Source organism: Chiloscyllium plagiosum, chromosome 24 (assembly GCF_004010195.1).
Source record: "Chiloscyllium plagiosum isolate BGI_BamShark_2017 chromosome 24, ASM401019v2, whole genome shotgun sequence".
NCBI classification, from domain to species: domain Eukaryota; kingdom Metazoa; phylum Chordata; class Chondrichthyes; order Orectolobiformes; family Hemiscylliidae; genus Chiloscyllium; species Chiloscyllium plagiosum.
The window spans coordinates 27,090,374-27,116,665 of NC_057733.1; the positions used below are offsets into that span (position 1 = coordinate 27,090,374).

At 38.5% G+C, this 26,292-nt stretch overlaps 1 protein-coding gene across 5 annotated transcripts in view; it reads left to right on the top strand.

Annotated features, from left to right (window-relative positions):
* Window positions 1-26,292, top strand: part of LOC122562112 (alpha-1,6-mannosylglycoprotein 6-beta-N-acetylglucosaminyltransferase B) — an 854,937-nt gene that overhangs the window by 154,155 nt on the left and 674,490 nt on the right. For all 5 annotated transcript variants that reach the window (XM_043714642.1, XM_043714641.1, XM_043714643.1 and 2 more), the window contains one exon: window positions 2,685-2,823. In XM_043714642.1, the coding sequence (XP_043570577.1) occupies window positions 2,685-2,823 (139 nt within the window). The remainder of the gene's footprint in view (window positions 1-2,684; window positions 2,824-26,292) is intronic.

Genomic DNA, 26,292 nt, shown 5'->3' on the forward strand with positions numbered 1-26,292 from the left:
GACTCAGCACCGTCTTCTTGACCTGCAATCTTCTTCCCGCCCTCTCCGCCCCCACCCCCTCTCCGGCCTATCACCCTCACCTTAACCTCCTTCCACCTATTGCATTCCCAACACGCCTTCCCCAAGTCCCTCCTCCCTACCTTTTATCTTAGCCTGCTTGGTACACCCTCCTCATTCCTGAAGAAGGGCTTATGCCCGAAACGTCGATTCTCCTGCTCCTTGGATGCTGCCTGACCTGCTGCGCTTTTCCAGCAACATATTTTTCAGCCCTGAGGAATCATCTCAGTCACTGAATAAATGTTACTTAGCCATTCTCTTTAACAGGACCTCCATTAAAGGGTTTGTATTTAAGAACATATAAGAAACAACAAAGAGAAAAAAGGCCATGTATTGAAGCTCACCCCACTACCACATTAACTCATTGTGACATATAATTCATTTTGAATAATGCTAATGATTTTTCTATTAAGTTGGTTGCTAGATTATTCTAAGCATTCATCACATTCATCCAGATAGATGCATTTTACATTTATTTTTTCTTTAGTTTCCTCTTATGTTCACTGGGCATACTTCTTCATTCCTGGACTGTTTTGAGCAAATCAATAGGTACAGTGAAGTATGGTGCGAAGTATTGACACCGGATTAAAAAGAAAAAAAATGTTTTAATCTACTGCATTGATCAATTTTTATATTAATTTAACCAGAGTAGCCAGAGGCTCATGTGCTATCAGCTGGTAGACCATAGCTGGTTTGAAGTTTAGATTTGTTTATCATAAATCATTTACAGCAGAGGACTCTACTCAGCAGATTTTTCCATCATGCAGTTTGATTTAACTCTGACACATATAAAGTCCAAACTGATCTACTCTCAATCTGCTCTACTGTATTCTATTAAATCTTACAAACATAGGCCAACATCAGCTGAAACATGTTGTATAATAGAAATGTACACCAGCAGCAATTGCACCAAAAAGATTGAGAGAATGCCTGTTTAGGTGCTGGCATGTTACTTGAAAACAGTTCAACAAGAGGCATTTGCTTTTACTTGTTTGCAACTGAAGCATGCTAAGCCAGGCACAAAAAAGTCCATATTATCATGATATTCAGGTTTATTTCAGAATCTATATGTCATTTTTCAGAGTGAATATCAATAAATAAACATACCCTTTTGATTCAAAGATTTTCAGTTTTATCAGATTTTGATCCTTGAATTTTGGTGGCAAAGGATTGAATGTTTTGGTTCATGTTATCTTATTAGGGGAAAAAATCAAAATCAGAAGTTGAATACAATATTTTCAAAGCTTAGTTTGGTTATGGACTTCAACATTAAGAGGAACATGCAGGGGAATGAGGACTGGAGGCAGTAATGAACTCTCCTTAACAGGTTTTGTGCCTTGAGGTTCTCTTCCAACCATACATGGAAAACATCAGAGGAGTTTTTAGTTCACATAAATCCAGTCCATGACTGCAGAGTGCCCTCTGGGGTATATCAGAGGGTAGGTTAAAATCAGCAGTAGGAGAGAGTAGACAGGGTGTGGGAGGAGAAAATCCCAATCTTATAGTTAGTATTTATTCTAACCAATCCCGGTGGTCAAGGACCTGGTTTTGTCATTGGCATTTCAACTGTGGGGAGGATCTTCCCCAACTCCAAAACAACATCCAATTCAGAGAGTTGTCAATCCTGATTCGATCACCAACCCTGGTAGGAGGATCCTTACCATTATGGGAGAGAAGGTTTTGATGAGCGTGAATTTGAGAAACTGCGAGAATTACTTCTACTCCTCTTGACCATAAGTAAGTGCTGTAATAGCATTTATATTTTGTCCCAAACTGTTTTTTGCTTGCCTTCATTCTTATAACTGGTTTCCCAAGACTTGGGAATTTCAGCAGGCCACAGTTAAATTTGTAAAAAAAGTTAACTTAGCAGTGTCAGTTTAATTAATTTGTTTCAATAGCCAGCTTGCCTCTAGAGACCAGGTTAGCTGATGATCCCTTCTCAGATCTCAGTTGTACTTGCATGTGAATTGGAGGAGAGTTGAAGTCAAGTCTGAGAACTTTCACATTTTTAATTTCTGATGTGACCCCAATCTAATGGTTTTTTAAATCGTAAAATTCAATATATGGAATTGAGCAAAAATGGAGACCATTTGACCCATTATGAGCACGTTAGCTCTTTAAAAGAGTTACCCATGGATCATATTACCTTGTTCTTTAAAAGAGTTACCCATGGATCATATTACCTTGTTCTTTAAAACAGTTACCCATGGATCATATTACCTTGTAATTCCTCTCCAATTTTTAACCTTTTTTAAGTGTAGATCTGATTTCTTATAGAAAGTTAGTATTGAAACTACTTTCACCACCCTTTCAGAAAGTGCCTTCCAAATCAGAACCATTGGCCAAGTTTTAAGAAAAGCTCTCCTTATCTCCCCTGACTTCTTTTTGCCAATTATTTTCAAACTGCTCACTGATTATCTTATTAATATGCCATCGGAACCAGTTTCGAAATTCAAGCAAAACCATCCTTTTTGGAATATATTTCTGATCATGTGCATATTTATCTCAAATTTCCTCAAGCCCATTTTCCAGCGCGGCCTAGCCAAAGCTCCGATGTACCATGTTCTTTGCATTCGATACATTGTTGCTTCATTGTACTGACAAAATATTTGTTCTTGCATTCAAAGGAATTGGTTTAGAGTCACGTGTGCTGAGGAAAATGACAGATATGCTGGAAGTAATAGTGAAGCGGATGGAGCCACTGGCAAAACTGGAAAATGTGAGTGACTTCAGAAAATTGGAGGAACTCAGCTCTGCTTTAAATCGGTAAGTGCCAACATAAAATGAACAATATTAATAGCTCGTACAGTTTGATATGACTATTGCTGTGTTGTTCTATGTTAACCAGCATTCTTAAAACATGCATACCTGTGTGCTGCTCAAAGAGAAGACAAAACTATTGGCTTTTGAAGAAAAATCACAATTTTTAAGATTTGATCCTTTAATAATGCACAAATCTGTACTATAACCAAATTAATTAGAACTTATCAGATTTGCAACTATTATACTAATATGGGCATGTTCACAAAATAGTGACTATTTAGCTTTTTGGATATTTTTAACATATTCAAGAATCTGTGACTGTATTATTAAAATTGTACATCCCTGTAAGTAGAACATTCCAGTCAGAAAATCCAGAAACTTTAAAGTCAATTCCATTTCTCCACTGTAGCTTGGCCTTATAGCTAGCAGCCCTGCTGATTCACAGATAATGAATAGATAATATGGAAAATATTTCTGATATGCATGGTAGATATATTTAATGAGATTTTCCAAATAAACATGGTATTTAATATTGCATTTAACATCACCTTGGGTTTAATTATTAGCATATTTGTCTCTGAATTAGAATATTATGAGTTCACTCCATTCTACTGAACACTTTATCTAAACTGCCACTCCAGTGCAATACTTTACTAAATGTGATGAGATTTTAAATTGAGTCTCTGACTGTCTGTTCATGTGGGGACAGTACATTCCAGGCCACAACATGCCAAAGGGTGAGGTGTTCTTCTCTAATTTCATTGATACTGTTCAATCCCAGCACTTACTGCATAAACAAATTAAATAGTTATTCATCTTGTTGTTGGTTATAAGATCTTCTGAGCAAATTTATAGCCACATTTAACTAAATAGCAGGGATAACACTAAAAACAAATTTGTGCAAAGCATTTTGGTATCTTCCTTCACAGAAACATTTAGGGCTACACAAATGATTTGGATGTGTTTGTATGGTTTAGACCAAGATTAAGTTTAAGATTGTAAGAATTTAAGCAATCATGCTTTTTATTTTAATGTAGCGCACGTGAGACACCAACGTATCTTCTAAAGCAGTGCTTAAAAAATGAAGTTCTGCAGAAAATATTGCAATTCCATGTCAAGAGTAGGACCACCTTCGTTTTCAGCCTGTAACTTTAATCCCTTGTCATGAGCTGAATCTCCCTTGCTGGCTACTTGCTTTTAAAACCCCAATCAATGTTATCCATGACTTAATTTTATATTCTTCCCACTGATCGCTATTCAATTGTAAATTCTGGCCTCCTTTTTCATTCCTGAGACAAGAGCACAGAGTCAAATTCACAATGTCCCAAATCTGATGCGATATTTGTTTGGGAAATGTCAGGGTTTAATGGGAGTTGTGCCAGTCACTCCTGGAGGATGTTTGGAAGCAGCCACAGGGACTGTCCCATGTGGCCCAGTTGTTACAGCATGACATTTCACTTAACAGCCCTCTTGAATGCTCCTTTCACTTGTCCCTTGTAGGTTCCCTTACAAGTTCCAGTAGATATATCCATCATTTACACACTCGTATCTACTCTTAACAATCTGAAAGAGCACTTTGCCACCCTAAAAGCACATCTGACCTCTCCCTAAGATGTTCATGACCATTTCAAAAAGGATACCTTATCTTCCCAAAGAACTTTAGTGCATTCAGTCCTTCTCCTGATAGGCCATAGGGCACGAGTTATGTTTTGGACATCTCACCAATGAAAATGGGATTTGATTGAAGCAGTTGAGCTTCAAACTGTGGAGTTACCTTTGCGAATAAACATATGGTGTGAACCATTCCAAGTCCTCCCCTAATGAAAACGACAGATACTCTGTTTTGGGGTAGCTCTTCTTGCCACCATTTTTGTTAAAATGTGGGCCCTGTCATTCAAGGCAAAAACCTAGATTCTTAATTTACCTACCATCCTGCTTTAGGTAACTTTGTTCACCAACCCCTTGTTTCCACTGACTTACATTTACTCCATCTTCTAATGCATTAAGTTTGAGTTCCTTGTCATTGCTTTGAAATATCTAAATAGCCTCACTCCAATACCTTTGATAACTTTGACCCATTTGTGCACCCTTCTGTCATGCAACATTAATCTGTATATTCTACCAAAACTTCTTTCTCCCCTTGAAATTATATTTATGTATTTCTTATACCTTTCTCTATCGCCATCTTTTTGACTAAACTTGCAATTAGTACTATAACTCTGCCACTATGATTTACTATGATTTTTTTGAGGCATTGTGCTATACTAAAAGGTACTGTTTAAAGGCATTTTGCTGACACCCAAGAAATATTAAATGATACATCTGCATTAATGAGATGGTTTTCTTTTATCAAGTGCTATTTCCAGCAGAATGCAATTATAAAACATTTATTAACTTTTTCATCAATTATTGATCTCATTAGAGATCTTTAATTGAATAATTACATCGCAACCCATTTCCAGAGATATATTATAATCACATCATATACATTATTCATTAATATGGAAATAATAATTAAGTCAGACAACAACTTTATGTTATCCATGCATGCATGGAATCTTGTCTGATTGACCTCTTTTCTTGTTACATCTACTTATCAATTATCTTGGCATTGAAATGCAAGAAATGGCATGAATTTAATGTACTTACCAACAATGGCCAACAAACATGCCCACTGAAAATGATAAGGTTTTCCATTCAGGTCTGGCTAAATTCCAAAAAGCATAAAAAGTATTTGTTATTGCCAAATCAGCTTGTTTACACTGAAAATTTACTTTCATTTCATTATTTCAGGTTGTAGGTTTGTTGGATAATTTCAAATAATAAAAACGTTAGAATGATTTATTTCTATATTTTCTTTTATCAGTTTTATCTTCCCTTGTTTGTCTTTAAAGGTTTTGTATGTGATTTTATGCCAAGTTAATATATCAACATACAGCTCCTGGTTTTTGGTAATTCTGCTGGATGGGATGTAATTTTAGTGTTGCCCTCAACTTTGGTCAGGAAATCCTTGGTCTGATGTATTACCTGAGATTAGAAGCATTCATAAACATTTCTTATAGACTGCAATAAACTGAAAAAAAAAATAGGCTGCCAAAGTGCTGTACTGGGAGTGTAGCTTTTATTGGCAAATGAAGGAATCTTATGAATTAGTAATAGCTTAAATATTGCATTAGCAACCTGGAAGTAGCAATGATGAAATATTAGATGTGGTCTTCCCAGAGTTGACCAATTAAGAATTAGTTTCCTGTTGACCAATTTCAATTAAAAGGATGGTAAGCTGATCAGAAGGATTGGAGATCAATGGAACAGTTTGCAGCAATTTCCAACTGGCCTCCCCACTGAGCAGAGTTGAGAATTGCTGGAAAAAAACAGAGATCTAGTGCCCCAAAATTGAGGGGATCATGGAGACCTGAAATAAAAGAGTGCCCAGTATTGTGAGAGGCATAAGGGTGACAGGATATTCCTGATGAAGGGCTTTTGCCTGAAACGTCGATTTCGAAGCTCCTTGGATGCTGCTGAACTGCTGTGCTCTTCCAGCACCACTAATCCAGAATCTGGTTTCCAGCATCTGCAGTCATTGTTTTTACCTCATTGATTTTAACCATACTGCGAATCCTCTTGCAAGGATGCCTGCCTTGAAGAAGTTTTCCTCCTCTCTCTACAAGAATCTCAGGGAGTACTCTATGCTACTTTCTCCCCACCCCCACCCTCCTCTAGCTTATCTCTCCACGCTTCAGGCTCACTGCCTTTATTCCTGATGAAGGGCTTTTGCCCGAAACGTCGATTTCAAAGCTCCTTGGATGCTGCCTGAACTGCTGTGCTCTTCCAGCACCACTAATCCAGGATAATCCATTCAGTATAGTGCCTATTGATACCTGTTGTCCATGTAGCCTGCTTTTAAAAAAAAATCATTAATGGGACGTGGGCATCACTGGCCAAGCCAACCCACTGGCCTCCTGCTGAGAGGACTCTTCCAAGATGTTGATGGGTTTCACAGTGTGTAGGAAGCTACATCAACAAAGGGGCACTGCCATCCTCTTCAGAAAACTTCTCCTTAGTCTGACTATAATTGACTGCTTTCATGGTAAGGGCTGCTGAATTTATTACCATTTGGATATTCCTCAGAAGGAGGAACCAACATGCACAGTTTCCCATAGTTTGGCAACCTTGATGTGGCCAGGAAAGTATAGTCTTGTGTGTCTCACTGAGGATCCTTCGGTTTCATTGTTTGGATCTGCCTCTGCTGTTTATCATGTCCTCAAATGCCACAGGTCCCATCGCAATCAGCAACAAATACCAGCCTATGTTGGTGACAAGATGTTGCCAATCAAAGGTTTGGGGCAGATCAAGATGTAAGGAAAGGTAAATACCAATTTTGAGCTAAAATAAAACCAAGAGCTATAGATGTTAAAAATGTGAAGTAAAAACAGACATGCTGCATAAGCTAAGCAAGTCTGGCAGCATCTGTGGAGAGAAAGGAGAGTTAATGTTTCAGTTTCAGTGATCCTTCTTCAGAACCTTCTGAAATGTTCACTCTGTTTTCTCTCCACAAATGTAACCAGACCTGCTGAGTTCCTCCAGCACTTTCTGACTTTATTACCAATTTTTAGCTGATGTTACACAATCCAGACTAATTTTCATACCAGTTCATTTAGCTATTGTGTCAATGAATCCAAATGATAGTGCTTGATTTCTGTACATAAACAAGTCCTTAGGAATGGAATGATGATCTGAAATCTGGCTTTAAAAACACACATAAGCAAGATTTTCATTTAAAAAAAAACTGAATGGAAAGATCTCTTAGCACCTATTTTCAATCAGCTTCAATCCATTGTGGACAACTAAAATGTATTCCTAAAATTAGAGGAGAAATATACCTAATTCTATAACTCTGAAATTAGAAATGGAAAATACTGCAAATTTGCTTTGTTAGTTTGTTGAGATTTTAGTATTGACAATTTGGGCAAGAATTCATCATGTGAATAATTGTTTCTTACATGTTTATTATTAAAGCATACACTTTTTTCTCATGCTCCAATATCCATTCTCCAATATCTTTTTAAATTGCCAGAGGTTCTCAATGTAATAGCGCCCCATCATACTGCATCAATAGTACTCACAAAGACTACTTATGATCACTGAGTTCACATTAGCAATTCCTAAGATATATAAATACATTATTTTCCATTACAACCTGCACATTTAATTGTGCTCTTGTACCGCTTCTCCAACCCTGCTTTCAATCTGTTACAGAATATATATGACTTGGAAATGTTTTGGTATATGTTCAATCTGCAGTATATTAGAGCAAGGGATTTGACCATAAGATTTCTGTGAAACAATTAATGTTATTACTTTGACTATTCAAATACTGTTGATGTATGGGGACAGCTTTACCTGCAGAAAAGGTTTCATCCTTTGGTGGTTTTGCTTTGTGCAACGTTTGAAGTCTATGTGCATCTGCTAATTAGAATTCTGTTAGACTGAATTACAAGCTTCTTGTGAAGGTTAGTCCGAAATAAGCTCAAGCTTTCCAGAACCTTTTTTTGTAAATTTTCAGTTAAGTAACACTGACATTTTTCACAATATAAGTCTTTATTTGGTTTGACAAGGCAGCCTTCTTGTCAAAATACATCAATTTACATTATTTAGTCTGAAATAAAGCAACAGAAACACAAATTACAAAACAAAGATCAACAACAAGGTAATAATTTTAATCAGTATTTCTGTTTTTTAATTATTATTTTACAGAAGGCCTTTTTTTTGCATTCTTATATCTTACATGTCTTGGATGAGATATAATTCACTTTGCGTATTTGTTTAAAGATGGTGTCCACTGATAACACATAACTGAAACAATAACAGGATATATATAATTGGAGGAGAAAGTGAGGTCTGCAGATGCTGGAGATCAGAGCTGAAAATGTGTTGCTGGAAAAGCGCAGCAGGTCAGGCAGCATCCAGGGAACAGGAGAATCGACGTTTCGGACATAAGCCCTTCTTCAGGAAGCCCTGAAGAAGGGCTTATTCCCGAAACGTCGATTCGCCTGTTCCCTGGATGCTGCCTGACCTGCTGCGCTTTTCCAGCAACACATTTTCAGCTCTATATATAATTGGAGTATATTTAAGCAGAAGAATAGCCTGCATCTTTTATTTGTTGAAAGATTGGAGCGACTGGGCTTGTATACATTTGAGTTTAGAAGGATGAGAGGGGATCTGATTGAGACGTATAAGATTATTAAAGGATTGGACAGTCTGGAGGCAGGAAGCATGTTTCCGCTGATGGGTGAGTCCAGAACCAGAGGACACAGTTTAAAAATAAGGGTTGACCATTTAGAACAGAGTTGAGGAGAAATTTCTTCACCCAGAGAGTGGTGGATTAATGGAATGCTCTGTCCCAGAAGGCAGTGGCGGCCAAGTCTCTGGATACTTTCAAGAAAGAGATAGATAGAGCTCTTAAAGATAGTGGAATCAAGGGTTATGTGGATAAGGCAGGAACAGGATACTGATTGTGGATGATCAGCCATGATCATAATGAATGGTGGTGCTGGCTCAAAGGGCCAAATAGCCTACTCCTGCACCTATTGTCTATTGTCTATTTACCATACCATATTGCTTGTATCATTCAACAAAAATGCATGGACATAGCTATTATAGTCTGATCAGAGAGAAGGTAGTATTGTGGAATAAAATCTGTTTGTGCCTCTTATATTCACTTTCAACACCAAAAGTACCTGGCCATTTTGGATTTCCTATACATTTGCAAACATTCTCATAAGAAACAAGCTTTTTTTTATTATTCATTCTTGGGATGAGGACGTTGCTGGTTAGGCCAGTATTTATTGCCCATACCTAAATGCTCAGAGGGCAGTTAAGAGTCAACCACATTGCTGTGGGTCTGGAGTTACATGTAGGCCAGACCAGGTCAGGATGGCAGTTTCCTTCCCTGAAGGACATTAGTGAACCAGGTGGGTTTTTCCAACAATCGACAATGGATTCATGGTCATTGTTAGACTCTTAATTCCATATATTTTGTTGAATTCAAATTCCACCATCTGTCATGACAGGATTCAAACTTGGGTCCTAGAACATGACCTGCGTCACTGGTAGTGATAATACCGCTAAACCATCACCTCCCCTTAAATAGAGAAATACATAAAGAGTAACAAATGTAGTATTTTATTAAACACCACAATTGTGTCACTTACCATAGTCATTGATCTTTTGCTTAATAAGATATCTATTTGTTTTCTCCAGAAGGAGGCTTATCTTTAGGTTTTAGCAATGCTTGGCCTTGGGCCAGCTTGCTCATTGCCTGTTTCCTTGCTGCTTTTGTGTCATCTAATCAACCAGATGATATTTCCGTAACATAATGTGATCGTGGTGTGATCAATCACATTTTCAAATGGTCAATCACACAGCAACTGCCCTGCATCTGTTCTAAATCAAAACTTCAACTAGCCAATGTCACCAGCTAAATACAATTTATAGACACACACACCTCTTCAGAAAACACTTAAGATATGATCAAAACATTGATATTACAAAAGGGCAAGCTTTAGACATTTTTTTTCTCATTTTGGCTAAATCAGCAAATCTGTAGTTACTACCTACACAGATGCAGGAAAATGACTGAATTAAGAAAGAAAGTTCAGAGAATCAGAAAGGAAAATTAAGCAAAAGTGTCTTATTGTAAGTAGCCTCTTGGAACAATTCACGACTTGCACAAGTGAGGCTCCACATTTTCATGTGTGCCCTTTCTGTGTCGTTGAGGGTGAGTAGCATGGTGGGACCATAAATTTTGTCTTTAACAGGGTCCTTATGACTTGAAGTGCCGGGCCTAACTTTCTGGAGTGCGATTTGTTTATATTTACACACAAATCCAGTAATTTATTGGCTCTCATTTTTGAAAGGCTAATGAGAAGTAAAAATCAGTCAACAATCTATACAATTTACAAATTACAGTGTAACTCTTTCATGATATGAATTGTTGGGATTTATTATGCATTAATAATGATTGGAAATTTTTTCAGTAATTTCAGTGCATTGTTTTTCAAATTTTAAGTTCTTTTTTGTGACTTACATTTTCTGATTGATAAATAAAATTAAAAGTACTTTGATAAGAAGGCTGTCTTGTCAAAAGAATTCCAATCTAAAGAATGACAGTGCAGTGAACTGAAACTTTTCCACTTCATAACCAAGTGACAAACTAACAGTGATAGGTGATGTGTCCCTCTGGAAATGTCAGCAGTAGTGCTCGCTGTGTCTCACAGTACTGTGTTAACCCACAGCCTTGAAGACAATGATTCAAGTTGCACTTCATACCATTTTCATTTTTGTACGTTTGGCATATTGGGTTTGTTATACATTTCCTCATTAAGTGGTAAATTCAGATAATTTATGTTAGGTATGAAAGTACATTCATCTATTATAGCTAATCCTTTGCTAGACCTCTGCCAAAATGTACTTGTCTTTTGAATATTTCCAGTTAATTCTGCTATAAGTAAGCAATTATGTAATTCTCAGAACATGGGAAACACTGATTCCTTAGATTAATGTCAGTTCAACATAATGATAAACTGCATTCCTCCACAGGTACCTCTCAAATGTATGTTCATTTGCTAATAAAAACTGTCATCTATAAGCTTATTATGGATGAATATATTGATATCTTAGCCTAGCAGAGACATGGATGAAGAGTGATTGCACCTTTCTCTTCAAAGAATCTTGATGCCTGGCTGCTCTTCCTTCTTTTAAATATCTGGTTGTATATGCTGCCTGAACTTCTGTGCTTCTCCAGCATCACTAATCCAGAATCTGGTTTCCAGCATCTGCAGTCATTGTTTTTACCCTGTATATAAACCCTCCTACCCAAATATATGGCCATCTGCTTGGCCTTCTTACCTCTTGCAGTTCGAAACCTCTGCCATTACAACCACTGATGCAGTTTCTGATTGCTCCATTCTATCATTTTCGATCTACATTTCCCTCCAAACTCCCAAACCCCCAGCTTTCCGTGCCTAACACGAGGAAAAAATCTCTCCCTCAAATCATTTACCATTGGGCTCTCAAACTCCCAATCATTTAATCTGTGACCTGTTAAATCCATCACCAATACTCATTAGTAGCTGTCAGTAATATATAGAAATTTACCAAAGATTCTTAGGCAGCACTTTCCAGACACATGTCCATTTCCATCTACAAGGACAAGGCTTGCTTTCTGTCTGTCTCTGTCTCTCTGCTCTCTCTCTCTAAATTCTGTTCCACCATACATAGGTGGACATTTAAAAACTTCTTTTTAGGAGACAGAAACCATTGTATGAACTACTACTTATATTTCACTATCATAAACGTTGTCCGTTGCCAACTTCACTCATCGCTCAGTTCAATTCCTCTGTGTTTGTTAACCAAAAATGGCCATTGATCTAGCAATGCTGCAATTTTAAAATCCTCATTCCAATTTTTAAGCTGTCGTATGTCCTTTCCATTATCTGTCAACAATGTTGTGCAACCTTCCTAATGTTCTGCCTCTTCTCAACTGTTGCGAGATACCTACATTTTACAGCCTATTGACTATTTCTGATTTTAATGACTCTACCACTAAAGTTGCACTTCTGCTGCTTAGGCCCTAAATTTTGGTATTCCCTTCTAATGTCTCGCTGCCTCTTTTCCTCTGTCTCCTCTTTTAAGATGCTCCTAGAAACCTACTGCTTGGGTCAAACTTCTAATTATTGGCCTAATATTTTCCTCTGTGATTTGTGTAAATTCTTTTCATACACTTCTGTAAAGTGCCATCAGTGGTTTTATTACATTAAAGGTGCAATATAAATGCAAGTTATTCCAGTTGTCATTGTTTCCATGTATAATGATATCATGAAGTAGTTTTTGTATTGTATCATGTGCAGAGTTCTGCACACAAAGTTTAGACAATATTCACAATCTAAGTAATAGTTACCTAGAACACAAGAGCACTTTGACATGCCACAAGATTGAGGAATTATCATTAATGTATTTGCTGATTTCTCTGAACCTCAAACTCAATTTAATTAACAACAGATGGATCTTCAGTTCAAGTAGAAGAGAATTAGTCAGTTTGAAGATCTGTGGTTTGTCAGGTCTTTGAGTTCTAGGTATGGATTAAATGTCTCATTTACTTTCCTCCCACTCCTGACATTCTCTCTTTCAAAGTACGCTGAGAGTGACAGCAAAACAGCCATCATCCATCATTTTCTGCTAAGACCCTCAAATAATGCTGATCAGCTAATCGTGCTTGCAACTTCTGTATTATGTTTCATTGGTCTGCCAAAGGTCTAAATTAGCTGAAAATTGAATGCATATGAAAAGCTGAAGAAGCACAGATCATCGTTAGAGAATGCTGGAAACGATTTCTGACAATCTCTCTGTATCTCTAGTAATAAACCGATGGCTCATAAAAGTTCAATTAAATTAAAAGCAATAGAACCAGATTCAGGTTGCAGTAAAATACGTCCTTCCTTAAATACTGTTTTGTACCCAGATTCTTAGAGAAAATAATTTGTTTCATGAAATCTACAGAAAAGATTATTATCTGTAGTATTTTATTTCTTCACACATCCGATAAGTGCACATTGTTTAAGTAGTTTTAAAAGCATTGCAAAATTTAAATATCTCAATCCTAAACTTGTGACAGTTAAAGGTTCTGGAACCACTTTTTATTCATGCAGCTGTGTCGGCAGTGAAATATCAATCATACCTTTTATGTATATTTTCTTATAGACTAAAAAAAAGTGTTGGTATTTTAAATGTCATAACTCTGATATGTTTCTCATTATCACCTTACTAATGCTAAAAGGATCTGCCACCCGATTTATCAGTGATTCAGCTTCTGCTATTTACTTCACTAAAATTAAATTACTCTTGCATTAGATTAACTCGATAGATGAACTTTGAATTTGCAAGAAAATAAACTGAAACATCCATGCAAATTTTGATTGATTTTTAAAACTTCCTCATTGGAATTTACGCAATTGGCTCAAGGCCGGCATTTCCTTCCCATCCCTAATTGCCGTTAAACTGAGAGGCCATTTCAGAGGGCCATTAACAGTCAAACATTTTTCTGAGGATCTGGAGATGTGTCAAATATAGGCCAGACAGGTGAGACTGGTAGATTTCCTTCCCTAAAGGATGTTAATGAATCGATGAGATTTTTAAAATGATTTTTTAAATGATTTCATGGTCATCATCAGTGATACAAGCATTCCATTCCAGATGTTCTTAATTTAGTTATTTCTTGATCGTTTTTGCTACTTTTGCTCTGGTATCAGCAGAAAAGGTAAGCATACACAATTAGACAGCATTACCTACTCCAAGAAGTCATTTTTATCAAATAGTTGATCTGTAGGTTTTGCACAATGTGACCAATGTCGCACTTAAATTTCTTCTTTCTTGGAGTGTTTGGGAAAAAAAACCTTAGATCTCCCATTTTTAGCATTTAACAGTTGTTATTGAAGATTATGTGGAGGTCGATCATTGTTGCCCAAGCACTGAACTAAGATTATGTTGTATGTTTCTGCCAGGGTGGTACTTTTTCTTGTTTATATTCCAACTGTAGTTTGGGCATGTGTTTAGGTTGTGAGAAGTTTAATTTTAATCTTTGAAAGATACTCAAAATTAAACTCCAAAAGTCACTTGAGAGTTATTGTTGGCATGTTTTTTGAGTTTTTCATTTAAGTTCACACTCTCACACTCACTCTCTCACACACACACACACGCAAGCACACAGCATTGGTAAAGTGCATGAAGTTTTTTTTTAATTTGAAGAGTACAACTAGATTTTATAGGGTGGCTGAATTGTCAGGACTGTTCTAAGGATTCAGCAAATACCATGAGTCACAGCAACAACTTCACCAAATGATGAATTGACGCTTTATATCCTGTTCCTCTTTGAGGTACTGTATATTGTTTGCACATTCCTTTGAAGTGATATGCAGTTGCCCTTTTTGTCAACAATAATGTGAGTAAATATACATATGTAGGGTAGTTGCGCCAACTAGTGTGTATACTCAAGTAATTGTTGAACTCATGGAAAGGTCGACTTCCTATCTTTGGCCAAAAAATCTGGAATTTTCCATTTATCTTATGTAAAAATCCTTCATAGATAACAGATCAACATTTATGAGTCAGTGTGCCGGCTGGCCCGGGTTTTCAGAATTACCGAAATTCATTGTGTTTTTGTTGTTTATTCGTTCAGAGGTCAGTTGGGCTTCTGCTAATGATACGGTATGAATTTTTATGGGCATGAATTTCAGCCCCTCAAAAGTAGCATCCACGTAATAGTTCACCCCATAAACTTAATCTTAAATATTTGTCAATAAAGTTCGACTATTACTTGCGTATGTAGGGTATATATACAGAAATCAGTTATCTGTTCTCCATTCAAAAGTTTGAGTCCATATTGGTGTCGTACTAATTCTCGGGCTCTCATGATGGTGTAGCATGACAGAGATTTGGTCTAATAATTGATATTTTTACTCAAAGGTGAATTGTTATCTTGTGTATTATTAGAGTGATTATTTTCATGGTGGTTTTCCACAATTTAAATTTCTGACTTTACCTTTAAATGTGTTCGAGCTGTAATTGGTGTTGTGTTATACCTTTATACAGATTCCTTAATTGTCTTCTGTTTCTCTTTAAATGTAACAGCATTTGGTATTGTCACATCTCATTGATCCTGAAGCTTTTCTACCTGATTCAAAACTGTACAACTCTGAACTAATCCATTGCTTCCATTCACCAAAATGCCGGAAATCTCACCTATCAGGTGATCACTGTTACATGAAAACAATTTATTGAGAACCTGTCTTCTGGGTTTCAATGCACACACAGCCTCTATATTGCACCAAACCTGGTCTGTGGCTCCTCCTGTGGTGGAGTAAGGGCTGGATGATACCTAAACAGGTCAACTAGCCTGCCTTCCAGCCTCCTGCTTGTTTAAACTGGCTTTTGCCAGCAAATCTGACTAGAGCAGACCAGCTCGGCTTAACTCATAGGTGTTTTGACTGAAAATGGAGGAAATCTCAAGATTCAAAACTAGGAGAAGGTTCTCCTGGGCAGCCATGAGCCATTCCATTGAGATACCCATGCCCTCATATGCCAGAGGCACACATCAAAAAATCATTGGGACAACTCCTCAGCCCTTCACTCCAGACTATGTGTGATTTCTGGGACTCTGCGTACATTCCACTGCTTGTCTCACCATCTCCTTCAGTCCATTAATGGCCAAGTCCAGAAGCTCATCACCTGTACTGGGTTCAGCAGAGGCCTGTTGTCCGGCAGCCCTCCAAGTGTCAGAGACCTTGCCTTTTGTTTTGTTCCAATTCTATTTGTACCCTGTGCTAGTTCTGTGCTCACAGAATCTCACACCAAGTCTACTTCAGATAGATTACCCACTAAGCTAAACGTCTCTGCACTGTTGGAGGATGGGAAAGAGAGCCTTAGTGCTGCATCTTCTGAGGTTCAAAACTGTTCATGCCTGGAGGTGCAGTTCGAGTTGCTGGTAGTGTTTGGGGGCTCAGATTCATTTTTTTCTTCATCCTGGTTTGGAAGTGGGATCCAAATGCTGCACAGAAAATGCAAAGATTTTTTCATGCCGTGAGCTGCCTCTCAGAGGTCCTGGAAAGAAAATTTAGTAGGGATGCAGTCAGAAATCTTATGTCTGGGGACCACCAAACCCTACACCCCCACCCAACTAAACCACGACAACTATTACCTAGGGCACATTTGTGTTTAATTGGTATTTTCTTCTCCTGCGGGAGACAACCATTCAGAAACTTTAGCAATTAGAATAGGTAGACCCAGCACTGGACGTGCATTGATTGATGCAGGTAAAGATGCCAATCCCCAGCACTGACACTGACTATGCGTGTTACTGGTAGGAAGAATGTTGTTTGGGGATGCTAAGAATTAAAGGATTCTGAAGAAAAGTTGATTCAGTATCATCAGAGAGCTACAGTTGTGAAAAGAATAAATTAGCATATGTGTGCCTGATTTACCTGTAAATTGTTCATCCCAAATCTATCTTTTGCAGTGCTGTCCTTGTCCCATGCAAACCTTTGGTAGGAAAGTAACATTTGTGTACATTCTCCAGTGTTGAAGAAAGGTCGGAGAGCTAATGGTGCTTAAGCTGCTGAGTGTTATATCTCCTTTCATGTGATAATTGACAGTCCTGGCAAATGAGTGAAAGGCAACACCACTGTGATGCAATTAGTGTGACATTGGTAACTGCAATGAAGTGACAGATAGTGAATGCATGAGGCATCTGATGGAGATGCCTGGCAGCAAGTCTTGTGTGACAGTCCTTTGCAGTGGCACACTCATATTGCTAACTCCCATTGATAGCAGCATGAAACATTGAGTAAACAGTGGCACATGCACTAATAAGGCGCAGGAGATCACTCATCCTCTTACAGCGTTGGAACCAGGTTTCTATGAGCTGCTGATGAGCAAGGACCTCCACAGCCACCTCTGTCTGGGCTGTGTTGGTCAGTAAGAATGGCCTCTTGTTGCTATCCATAAGGAAAGGAGCTTCCATTCTCTCCAGAACAGCCTTCAATTGAATCACTGGGGAGGAATAGCCTGAAGCCTGCTGCTACTGTTGGCTTGGTCTGATATCTCTACAGCTGGTGGGGATGATGAACAGAACTTGGGTCATGTTCGTTGGTTGCAAAACGTGAATTGCTGTCTGGATGCATCTTAAATGCAGCAGCTGGAGGTTGTAGCCTAGAAGATTGAAGTTAGTTCGGGGGGAAACCTTTTCCTTGCCTGATGATAAAATTTGGTAGTTTACCTGTGTTTGCTTATGTAACGAGCTGAAAACACAATCAGCCAGAAAATCCCCTCTCTGCCCTCAAACACAATTGCCTCCTGCCTTTACATCTTTAAACATAGTCTCAAAAAAAAACAAAATATATGTCTGTATATACACATTGCAGGCTCAATGTACAGGTCTGCTCCAGGGATGGAGCAAGCACCATTACCCAGGGTAACAGCTGCATTAACTTTGCTTTATATCCTAGTTCCTTAACGACTCCCGTACAACATTTTCATTTGCCCTTGTGGACTGTTGTGCTATGTTTAACCCTCATCCAGGCAAACCTACCCTAGTCAAACTTATTGTCAAACTAAATTTTTAACTTTCAGACCATTTCAGACCATTAAAGGAATTTGGTCAAATTTTGCTAGCTAAAAATTGGGATCTGCAATAAAATGTTTTACCCCCTAAGAGATTTTGAATTGGAAAAATTATCTCCAGATGGAATATTTCAAAAGGTATATTGTGCCAGAAACAATAGGTGGAATCTTACCAGTTTCTGAGGGATGTGGACTTTGGCAAAGATGGTTGTATTGATGGTTGTTGACCATCTCATTGTTAAATCTCTCCATTGGTCAAGCAGTGTGGTGAGATTCTGGCCAGGGACAGTGAGTTGCTAAATTGATGCTGGTTATTGCTTGTAAACTATCTTGCTAACAGTCCAAATCACCATGAGTTGTGATTTTACTGAACTTGCCATTTAAACTACCTGTCAGGAAAATTTAATATGAAAACCAGAGCAGGTTCTTGACTGTTTGAACTTGCCACTTCCGTCTAAATGTTTCTGTGTTGGTCACAGGGCAGTGACATCTCGGGCACACACAATGGACATGGGCCATATGCTCCCACATCAATGAACATTAGCATCTGACATTTGAAAGCCATCCTGTTCCAAAATTGCATTTCATCTCAGTGCAGACACAGAATGGCCAATGCAAATGACATTCACGAGATTATATAATTAGTCTGGAGTCCCGTGCATGAATATTTCGCATTAGTGCACATGTGCTGTTGCCTACATTTCTGGTGTCAACAGATACTGACATTTCCTAACCTACCCATTCAGATGTGTTATTACACGGATTTGGGGACAGGTGGGATTTGAACCAAGGCCACAAGGTTCAGAAGTGGGGACACTGCCGCAGTGCCACAACAGCTCTCAGATGTAGGGGTATAGATAAATATATAATGAAGAGCAGCTGTCAGTTATCCCTGTTTAACTGTTTTTCATATTACTTTAACCAATGTGAAAGGATGAGAATAATAGACGTTTCTGTCAAATGATGAGTGTACGAAAACTCTAAAATTTTTCAATTTTTGACAAATTTTACATGAATACCTGAGGATTTTTTTTGTTGTTTGATTGAATGACAGTAACATAACAAAAACATTTCAACAGAAAAATAATGGATGCTCCAAAACTCTTGCTCTGTTCAACACGTAATTGCTGGTGAGGAACAGTTTGAATTATTTTTCGAACTGAGTATTTAGGCTTACAATTTATAGGTTGTTCGAATCCAATGCTATAATTTGGAGAGAATTCACACACATAGGCAGTCTTGACACCATCACGTTGTCCCAAAGATCACAGCAGGAAACGCAAAGCTATTTCTTGAAAACAATAGGGAGCTCAGATTTATTATTCTCCTCTCCTGCCGATTATTAGGTATATAAATACATACATTGCCCCCTCCAGATATTTTGAAAGAATGGATCTTTCTTAAATGGCCAGATGTCACGTATTAAAAGGAAGAGCAATATTTCTTTTCCACTTCTAATGCCACCTGGTTTAACCTGTCAGCAGCATCACTCAGTGAGGGTCAGCCTCTAAATATAAACTCTAGCACAGAAGATGGTGCTGCATATGTGCAAAAGGCACCCTTAGAAAATCATTCCTCAGATTTTATGAAGTGTGTTTTAAAAGAAACAACATTTAAAATCACAGTATTATCATCTGGAGCAGTGTTTACATTTTCCAGACATTATAGCATCTAGGTAGCTCATATAATTCTCAAAGAATGGACTCTTTAAGAAGTTAATAGAGTTAAAACTTATTCATCTCTCTCTCTCTCAGTTTTATGACTGCAGATGTCAAAGTAGGTGAGGATAAAAAGGTAACATTCCCTTTTTTTATCTTTGCCTTTCAGCACAAAATTCGAGAAATACAACTCAAAATTAGACGAGTTGATCCAAATGGAGAAGTGTAGAAGCTCTCTGCCTTCCTGAAAATGATGGAAATCGCCCAAATTTAGAAGTCCCACCCTGAACAAGGCCTTTCCCATTATTGCAGGAATAGGAGGGCAGTCAGGCTGGTTTTTGCATATACATTTACAGAGGCAGCTGGCCATTTAAATCGCCAAATATGCAGGTTCATAAAATCACAAATTCTCCAACTTCTGATATCTGATCTATGTCCAGTAAAACATATCTGGACTCCAAAGCTGGAAGGGACATCTTTAACTTGTGCTTATGGCTGAATATCAAAGCTTTCGTTCAATCAAGAAGTATTCATCTTCCTCGCTTCAGGTTCTAACATTCCTCCCTTTGCTGTCCATGTTTTTTCTGATCATTCGTTTTGTGCCATCTCAGAGTTAGTGAGAGCCTTTCTAGTTAAATTTCTTTCTGATCCTGTGGTTAGAATGCTGTACTGAGCTCATGTAGTGAGATAGAGAGGTGACATACAAATTACAACAGATGAATGATGCTATTGATTTGCTGCTTCAGGTTATTGTGTGATATCTGATCTTTCTCAATTTATTTTGTTTTCTGTTTCTTCTGGGTTAGAAGGGAGAAAATTTCATATCAATGTTGCTGTTCTTTAAAAAAAAATCAATGTACCTTAGTTCACAAAAATTCTTACCCACAAATGTCTGTAATGAAGTGGATTAGAAATAGGGTTGATGACACAAATTTAGTTTATTTAATAAAATTTAAGCTGATCTGCCAGATCCTAAGCAGACATAATATTATCTTTCCAAAGGTTAAACACTAACTTTTCAGCTGAAAACATATTTCATTTAAAATATCTGGCAAAATACACACTATAGAATTGTTTCATTGCCTCCAGAGTTAAAGGATTATGGGTTTTCTTCCAATGATGCCACCCTTTAGGAATATGCTCCCCAAGCTAGGGCCCATAGGCATTTTCAATCTGCAACCTTTGACTACCTGGTTAATGTAGTCCCGTATGTTGGAATTATAGTTCTTAGTTGCATACTTGTGCACCACAACTCTCATTTTACCACAATAGGTCTGACATTTTGAACTTGGTGTCCCTTGCAGATTGGGGAAAGAAAAGCTTTCTCTTACTGAATATAAGGATTATTCCCTATTTGACAAATTTAACTCTAACTTGAGGATAGTATCATATCTTCAACAAAACAGTGTCTTCTTAAATTTTAAAGAGCTTAAGCAGGCCATCCAACAGATGAAGATCAACAAAGCTTGTGGTGCAGATAGTGTACAGACTGAGAGGTCGACAAAGCTGTGGCTGTCAGCTCAGGTCATGACACCATCAACTGTATCTGAGATGAAGGGGACATTCCTAAGAATTTCAAGAATGCAACCATAATAACTATCTACAAGAAGGGGCTTAACCTGATACTGGAAATGTAAGATAGATTTCTCCCTGTTCATCACGGGGAAGACTCTGGCCTGTATCTTCCTGAAGTTCCTTCATCCTGTCATTGAAGAGTTCCTCCTTGAAACCCATTGTGGCTTCTGACCATCCTGGGGTACTACAGACACATGATCCTCATGGCTAGGCACATCTAAGAAAATATTAGATTAGATTACTTACAGTGTGGAAACAGGCCCTTCGGCCCAACAAGTCCACACCGCGCCGCCAAAGCGCAACCCATCCATACCCCTACATTTACCCCTTACCTAACACTACGGGCAATTTAGCATGGCCAATTCACCTGACCTGCACATCTTTGGACTGTGGGAGGAAACCGGAGCACCCGGAGGAAACCCACGCACAACACGGGGAGAATGTGCAAACTCCACACAGTCAGTCGCCTGAGGCGGGAACTGAACCCGGGTCTCTGGCGCTGTGCGGCAGCAGTGCTAACCACTGTGCCATGCTGCCGCCCACGGCAAAATGTAGAATTTTTCACCTTCTTCATTGAACTAACCAAAGTGTTTGATTCCCTATGGATTGTTTGCTAGCCTTTTGATTGCCCATTGAAAATTATCACCATCCTGAGACTCCTGCATCATAATTTGAATGCCACTGTACTGAGTGGAGGTTTGCATCCAGATCAGGTTTATGCAATATTGTGTGATAACCCTCAGCTTTTTCACCACCTACCTAAATGTCATCATCCATCTCATCTGAGACGATCTACCGTCTGGTGTCACCATCAAAAATCATCTGGACAAAAGCCAAACTCATCATCATCGACATCCACAAATATCAACTTGAGATGGCTGCTGTGCAATGACTCAGTACCCACAAATAAAGGACATCAAAACATTTTAACAGCTCATTTTATGATGTTTGGCCTGTCCTTAAATATTGCTGAGTCAAAGTTTCTCCAACAATCTTCCTCAGGCCAATTGAGCATTCCCCACACCTTTTCCATTGCATCAGGGGTGGAAGAACTTCCAATATCTCAGAACTCAGCTTTCCCAAGGGTCCGGTATCAATGAGAAAGTCAAGTACCAAGTCAGCTGTGCAATTGCCACCCCTTCCTCAAGCTGTAGCAATGTGTCTTTGACAAGCAGAACCTCAAAGCCAACAAGGATCCAGGTTTATAAGGCTTTTGTCTTACCCACCCTCCTCCACTATAGCAAAACCTGGACTGTCTACTGATGTGACATTACAATCCCTGAGAACATGCACCAGAGTCTACACTGAATCTTTGGAATAAAATGGGAGGATTGCCAGACCAATGTGACCAATAGACCCCAACTACCAGCAGTGAAGTCCTGCTCCAGAGGAAAAAACAACTTCCTCAGGTGCCCAAAATTGAAGAGAATTAAAAGTGGAGAAATTAATTTAATTCTTTCTTAAGGGATCACACACAACTCTAATGATGAAAACTTTATAAAGCAGAATGAGCAAAGCTTTTTATTCATGCATGTTCTTTGATATTCATACCATTCATCCTGAGGTACAGCTTAGAACTTCTCCAAGGTTACCCTATTTCCTTGTCTACAGTTTTACCACACACAACATCTGTGCTAACTTCATTTTCAATGAATAACTCAATCACCATCCTCCTTACCACAGTTTTGTTTACACGATAACTTTACATTTTCTTTTAGAATTAATTCTTTCATACTTGTTAATCAGTTGTTCCACCAAGCTCTAGCTTATTCATTTATCTTTCCACAGGAAGATTGTTTACTTATGTTCTCCTTATCCTGTTTCTCAGAGTCAGTGCAGCTGTCCTGGGAAGTAAGCTTTGTCTTCTCCCTAAAATGCAATCTTTCAGGAAGTTGTCACGAGTATGTGATGCCAGTGATAGCTAACAGGTGGGGCAGATGGACGTTGCTATAACGTTCCCTGTACATCATGTGTGTACAAGGCCTACCAAGGTCTAAAGTGATAAAGGAAAACTGCTAGATAATCTGACATGAAAAAACTCTTCTCTTAAAGAAGACTGTTTGTTGAATGGCATCAATCACATACGATAAGATAGACATTGGAGCGAGTTTTTCATTAGCCAGATAGTCATTATGCTTGACGTTATGCAATAGGGTCCTGCAGATTCCCCATCATATCAGTCAATGAAGGGAGTGCCCAGAAAATTGAAAGTTTCTCTGGCAATATCTCTATACCTGGAACCCTCTGGAAGTCTCCATAATATTCTGAGACATTGGAGAGTATGATAAAATCAAGTAAAATAGTCACTCAGTAGAAGATAGGCTATGCATCTACTTGTCTAACTTCTACATATCTATTAAACTTACCACACACATACCTCACACACCTTCAACTACACTTTCCCAGCCACTTACACTCCCCCACCCCTTCAGACTCTGGCCTGACAACTCCCAGGAGACGTAACGTTCCTGCTACTGGATCTCTGACCGCATGCTTGTCTCTGCCACCCGCCCCTCACCAGACTTGACTTAACCTGATTTCCACACTATAACCCTACGCCTACACCACCCACCAACACTCTCCCCCCACTGCCCCCCCAAGGTCCTGTCAGTATTAATATAATTTATTGTAGACCTGTGAATTTGTTTATGATAACAGATCAAACTTTCACCAAGTTCCCATAGCTGAGCAAATGAAGCCATGCCTAATTGAAAAATTGCTATTATGAATATAAATACTCATTAAAGTGCTCTATTATTAAGATATAGCTACTTCAATGGGCATGATCTAACTGTAAGCATACACTGGGTTTGCAAAAAAAGTGTAAAAATAAATCAATTATTGTAATAGGTGATACTGAGTGTGATCAACAAATTCCTTTTCCAGGAGTTGTATTTTTTTAAATTTATTCTCCATATGCCATAGCAAAAGTCAGAAGCACTGGTAATATTGGAAATTATTTTTGCAATAATCTCAAATTACTAAGACTAGTTTCCTTCCTTCACTACATGTCCTATTCCCACCTCACATTTTTCACTCCTTTGTCTTCTTTCTGTCTGCTGTGTTTCTCCTGAACTCGGAGTGAGTGGCTTTGCAAATATCACTCTGTATAAGCAACCAGATGCAGAGAAGCAGCTTAGCATAACTCAGCAATAGAAAGTCAAACACTTGGCTCCCTGTCACCAGCTCCTCCAGATGGTCTGGCCAAGATCTGATACTTCCTAATTAGGGAATAGTAGTTATCCTGTTGTTCCATGGTACATCGAGCTAAATATGTCGCTATGAAGTTTGTTTCAGACTCTGGGTATGTATCATTATATTTGCCCATTTCATTGTAAGATTTATGTAAAGACAATTTCAATATTTCTGATGGTATTTTGAATTTAATTGTGGACATAAATAATTAACGATTAAAATGAACAGGTAGACTATTTTGTGAGCTTCTGAAGTTGACAGTAAATCTTGTGAGGTCCAATTAGTAATACATTTAAGTAAATTATTTAGAACTGTGTTAAGAATGTCAAAAAATTCATAAAAGTTTGAGAAATCTGGGCCCCACTGTCGAATCCCAAATCATGGAAAGCAAAGAATGCTCAAAATTTCACAATTTTGTTCAGGAGGTAGACATGTCACTGTATACTACATCAATGTCAATGTTCCAGCATGTGCCAGCAGTTTACATGGCAAACACACAATTTAAGCTTCAAGCATATGGCCATGTGTGAAATTTAAAGTCCTTAGTGGGTAAAAGTGGGAACAACGGTCAATCAGAGTGCATGAGCAGAATCTGTCAAGATGTCTGCTCTGTTCCACTCCAAGTGTTTGGCCATAGTCTGTTGTGCAAGTCAATTACACGTGGTCCAGGAAATACAAATTGTTCAATCCAGATGCTGATGAGCTATTTTTCCATAGGTTTGGCCAGTTCTTTTTACAGCTGACCCTGATCAGATGGGCCAGTGGGCTGAGGAGTGGCCAATGGAGTTTAATGTAGATAAATGTGAGGTGCTGCATTTTCGAAAGGCAAACCAGAGCAGGACTTATACACTTAATGAAAAGGTTCTGGGGAGTGTTGCTGAACAAAGAGACCTTGGAGCGCAGATTCATAGTTCCTTGAAAGTGGAGTTGCAGGTAGATAGTATTGTGATTGTTGCTTTATTACTTGCCTTTATTGGTCAGTGCATTGAGCATAGGAATTGGGAGGTCATGTGTGGCTGTACAGGACAGTGGTTAGGCCATTTTTGGAATACTGCAAGCAATTCTGGTCTCCTTGCTATAGGAAGGATGTTGTGAAACTTGAAAGGGTTCAGAAAAGATTAATAAGGTTGTTGCCAGGGTTAGAGAGTTTGATCTATAGGGAGAGGATGAATAGCTTGGGGCTGTTTTACCTGGAATGTGGGAGGCTGAGGGGTAACTTTATAACAGGTTATAAAATTATGAGGGTCATAGATAGGAAAAATAGGCAAGATATTTTCACTGGAGTGGGGGAGTCCAAAACTTGAGGGCTGAGGTTTAAAGTGAAAGAGGAAAGATTTAAAAGGGACCGAAGGGGTAACTTTTTCATGCAGAGGCTGGTGCGTATATTTAATGAACTGCTAGAGGAAGAGGCTGGTACAAATACAACATTTCAAAGACATCTGGATGGGTATATGAATAGGATGGGTTTCGAGGGATATGGGCCAAATGCTGTCAAATGGGACTAGATTAGGTTAGTATATATGGTCGGCATGGATGGGTTGGACCGAAGGGTCTGTTTCCATGCTGTACATCTCTATGACTCTAATAATGGTGGACATGCATTAGGTGAAGACGTGCTGACTTATCCCTAGTGAGTGAGCGAGTAGGAAGCACAGAGGCCAGATAGGGTAGTCGTATGGGAGAATGATATGAATGAGACCCCTAAGTGGACATGATGCATTTGATACTAAGAGCAACAGTCCATTAGATTTGGTGAGAGACAGGGTTAGAGTGTTGGTGCCTGAATGTAATTGAGTAGAGAGAAGATAGTTGTGGTTATATTTGCGGAGCGCAGAAGGTCATTGATGTTCTTGTGACACTGCTGGGCATCTTT